Source organism: Ipomoea nil, unplaced genomic scaffold (genome assembly GCF_001879475.1).
Source record: "Ipomoea nil cultivar Tokyo-kokei standard unplaced genomic scaffold, Asagao_1.1 scaffold1971, whole genome shotgun sequence".
NCBI lineage: Eukaryota > Viridiplantae > Streptophyta > Magnoliopsida > Solanales > Convolvulaceae > Ipomoea > Ipomoea nil.
Window position 1 is genome coordinate 122,667 of NW_017618399.1, and position 4,453 is coordinate 127,119.

The window sequence follows — 4,453 nt, forward strand, 5'->3', positions numbered from 1 at the left end:
TTACATTTCTACAACACGCTTCCAATCATCATCACGAATGCGATGATTAAGAGGGTCCCACACATAAACTGTGTGGCTTGCAAGCATAAGGCCGCTAACCTAGCATATTTAAGAATAATATATTACTATTAAAATTCACACAAGACTAATTTTGAACACATTTACCAACTCTTGTGCTTACAATTAATTATACCACTAAAATTCAGAGAAATGGAAGACATGAAAATATTGAAAATCTAGACGTATTCCAACAGTTATATGGGCCAGATTAGCTTACTGCTAATTTTTCGATAATATGATCCACAGTAATTCTGACAAATCATGCAATCAGTTCCTTAGTAAGGATTGACCATTTAAACAAGGAAATCTTACCCTGTGAGCAGCTTGGACGTATGGTGACTTTCTAGATAAAGCAACTTACCAAGAAAGATTAGTTTTTGTCACGTTACGGACCAATGTGAGTAAAACAAACTGAATCTCACATATTAATGTGAGTAATATATTTCTAAAAGGCTTACCTGGATACTAGCAGGGCCCCACTCAATAAAATTGACAAGCTTCCTCTCACGAATTCTCTGCAGGCTTTCATGGACTTGAATTTGGAAAGTCCATATATTTTACAATGAATCTTAATGGGATCTAGAATGTTTAATGAAAATTTGCATGCTTCTGGAACCACAAACTAAATATATATATCTTATGCCATTATATGGATGAGATATAGTCAAAGTGGTACTAATAATTAAGATGAGAAAAATTGCTGAGAAAGCTATAGGATTTATTTCTTAAAATATCATTGCCAATATGAGATGTGTCCAAACCATGCAAGATTTTGGAAGGGAGATGTACCTAACTTTGTCTTCAAAGAGGTTGTTTCCAGGGGCCAAATCTAATAGTCACCGGGCTAACACTTGGTTCTACACCAAACTCAACCATCTATAGATTACTTTAAGAGATTATCCTACTTTTAATCCTTGACTATAGTGAGAATTCCACATTTGGTCCTCGACTTTGATTTATGGAAACAACTCTTTGTGATGGCAGTTCTGGTATTTTGGACAAAGTAGAATGTTATCTAAAATTGTAAACTAAAAAGTGGAACAAATCAAAATTGAGAAGCAAAAGTGGAAATTTAACTATAGTTGAGAAAGTGAAATAAACTCATTACTTTCACTGATAAAATTTAGAAAGGCCTTCAATAAGTAGCACTATAGATAAGATAAGATGCTTTATGATTCATTGAACCTACAGTAACGACATGATCAAAGTACACTTGTAACTTTAGCACAAAGGTCAAATACTTAATGAGCATAGCATCAAGAATACCTGTGTTGGATCTACTTCTCCTTGAATAATGTTTAATATTGATATATACTTTGCTTGACTAGCTTCCTTTGTCCGAGCGTAAGAGGAAACCATGATGTTCTTAGTCTGCACAGCAGAAAGCTTTAAGTATATTTGCATTTCACTATTTGCTTGATTCAGTCCCACCTGAAGAAGTCTTCTCATCACATCAAGAACAGTTGTCTTGCGTATTACATTAACCTGTAAAAAGGACTATCTGCATTAGAATACAGGGTTTTCTCTTTTCTTTCTTCCTGAACAAAATGCATCAGTGCATCGTTGACATCAGGCCTTTTCATTATACTTTGTTAACTTTCTAGTCTTGAAGTTTAAATATTCAAACACAGATATAGATATGTGCATTTCATATTAAGAAGACAGTATGAATGTATGATGGAATATTTATATAGTTAATTAAAGGGTTTACCATCAATTGGCTTCTCACTTATATGTTGTCCTTAATGCATCAAACATGAATTAGGTAATAATTAGATCATGACTAGAAATCTTACTTGACGCTCCACTGTGAGTGGTGTATGGGAGCCATCAGAAAGTGGCACCTTTGGTGTTGGTATTAGAGAAGCAAGGAGGCCAACCAAGCCATTATTCATATACCCTAGATAGTGCAACGTTGTTGTGCTTGCTGACATGACAGTAGAAACTAAAGAATTTGTTTGAGCAAAAGTAGGAGTCGTTATATGAAGGCGCTCCACAGCTATTCTATTGAGTGCAGTATTATCAAGAACAACAGCACAATCAGCATTAAGTGTCAGTCTCTTGAGTGTGAGAAGGGAGTTGTATGGCTGAACAACTACATCACTTGTCTCATTTTGACACAAAATAAATTTAGAACAAACACAACACATTTGATTCAGCAACCAGTGCAAGACAAAATGGGTTTCAACTAAAACTTTTTTATTACTTAAATGACAAAAATACAAAGAAGAATAACAACTTGATCCAAATTGACAAAGAGACAAAACCTGAGCCTGTTCCACCAGCAATTGAGTGACAGAGAACAAAACCCTCAAGACTATCACTTCCATGAGCCTGTTCCACCAGCAATTGAGTGACTAAGAACTCGGATTTTTAGCATAAATGTAACAACATTGAGGCAGAAATTTCCCATAAATTTTTCAAATCGTCAAACCCCAATTCCCCAACCCTAGCTTCAATCCAAAATTGTTTAACATAAACACACACATTGATACAACCAGATAATATTTGGATGAATTTCACAGCTTATTACATTTCAAGAGAAAAACTAACCTTCAATTTTTCACACTAGTTTACTGACTTCTTCATGGCGGCGGCAGATGAGGGAGGCGGCGATGGCGGCAGAGGTTGGAGGCAGCGACGGCGTCGGAGGTTGGAGGCGACGATGGCGGCAGAGGTTGGAGGCAGCGACGGCGTCGGAGGTTGGAGGCGGTGAGACGACACTCTCGGCAGAGAACACTGAGTGGCGCGAACACTGATTGAGGAAATGGAAAATTTGCAATGGAGAGTTGGGAACGACGGTGTTAGTGAACTGTCGAAGTGAAAATTTGCAAAGAGGGAAAAATTCGCGCTAAGTAAAAATTTGAGAAAAGAGGGAATTGAAAGAATTGAAGGAATTATTTTTATTTTGCAAAGAGGGAAATAACATAACATATACTATATACTATATATTATGTACTAATATACTCCGTAATAACAAAAACGACGAAATTTTATTTTAATTTTATAATAAAACCTTCATTTTTTTTTCAAATTAAATAAGTATATTCATGATTTTATAGGGACCGAGTCCACCATAAACCAGGTATATAGGTATAGATCTGGGGTAAGAAAATATTAGTTTTATTACCCGGTGCGCTAGACCCAAAATAGTACCGGGTATATAGGTACAGAACGCGAGATAAGAAAATAGTAGTTTTATTACCCGAGGTGTACCGGGTATATAGGTACAGAACGGGAGGTAAGAAAATAGTAGTTTTATTACCTAGGGTGCTAGGTCCAAAATAGTTCATAATTTCTATACTATAGATTATGAATTTCTATACTATAGGCTCATAATTTCTATATTATAGATTCATAATTTTTATACTATAGATTCATAATTTCTATACTGTAGATTCATAAAATCTTTACGGTATATTCATAATTTCTAAACCGTAGATTCATAATTTAAATACAGTAGATTCATGATTTCTATACAGTAGATTCATAATTTCTACACTGCAGATTCATAATATTTGGACTGTAGATTCATAATTTCTTTATTGTTCATTCATAATTTCTAAATTGTATAGTTATCAAATTATGAACATATAGTTATGTGATTTGTGAATACAGAGAACAATGTGCACCATGAAGGGTCGATTACCAACATATAGCTAACCTTGTTAGTCATACGCTAGCCGGAAGGGTCGATTACCAACATATAGCTAACCTTGTTAGTCATGCGCTAGCCGGAAGGGTCGATTACCAACATATAGCTAACCTTGTTAGTCATGCGCTAGCCGGAAGGGTCGATTACCAACATATAGCTAACCTTGTTAGTCATGCGCTAGCCGGAAGGGTCGATTACCAACATATAGCTAACATTGTTAGTCATGCGCTAGCCGGAAGGGTCGATTACCAACCCCGGCCCCTATCATACCGCCCTTAACCCCTACACATCATACCGTACCATTATGAACACCACACCGCACCGCCAGGGCCGTTCTAGGCCATGTCGAACTGGCGCGACCGCACAGGGCCCCCAAAAAAATATCATACATATAATCTATTGTTTTTTATACTTGATAATTATTATTATTTTTTTGAATTCATAGATTGGTCTTAATTGTAATATAATTGAAAATAAAACTTTAATGAATTGACTTTGAAATTTTGGTGAATAATTTTATATTTAAATATGAACGAAAATAGAACTATTAAATTAACATTTGAATTGTATTCTTTCTTTGTTAAAGTATAGGTAAAAGATAAGGTGTAACACTTTAGTACACAAGAGTTGGTGTGGCTTGGTGGATTTAGCTTTGTTTGTTATATTATAAAGGTCTTGGGTTCTATCTTTTGTGGTTGCATTTTTAACCTATTTTATACAATCATTGTCTTGGTTCTT

The 4,453-nt window shown here is 35.3% G+C and overlaps 1 protein-coding gene across 1 annotated transcript; it reads right to left on the reverse strand.

The window, feature by feature from the left end:
* LOC109147019 (tubulin gamma-3 chain-like) lies at positions 1 to 2,210 on the reverse strand. Its single transcript, XM_019294657.1, has 6 exons — positions 1,857 to 2,210; positions 1,492 to 1,545; positions 1,327 to 1,431; positions 519 to 593; positions 373 to 417; positions 1 to 99 (listed from the first exon to the last, which is right to left on the reverse strand). Exons 1-6 carry the CDS (start codon positions 2,208 to 2,210, stop codon positions 1 to 3), a joined length of 732 nt encoding a protein of 243 aa, XP_019150202.1.
* Positions 2,211 to 4,453: the final 2,243 nt, after the last annotated feature.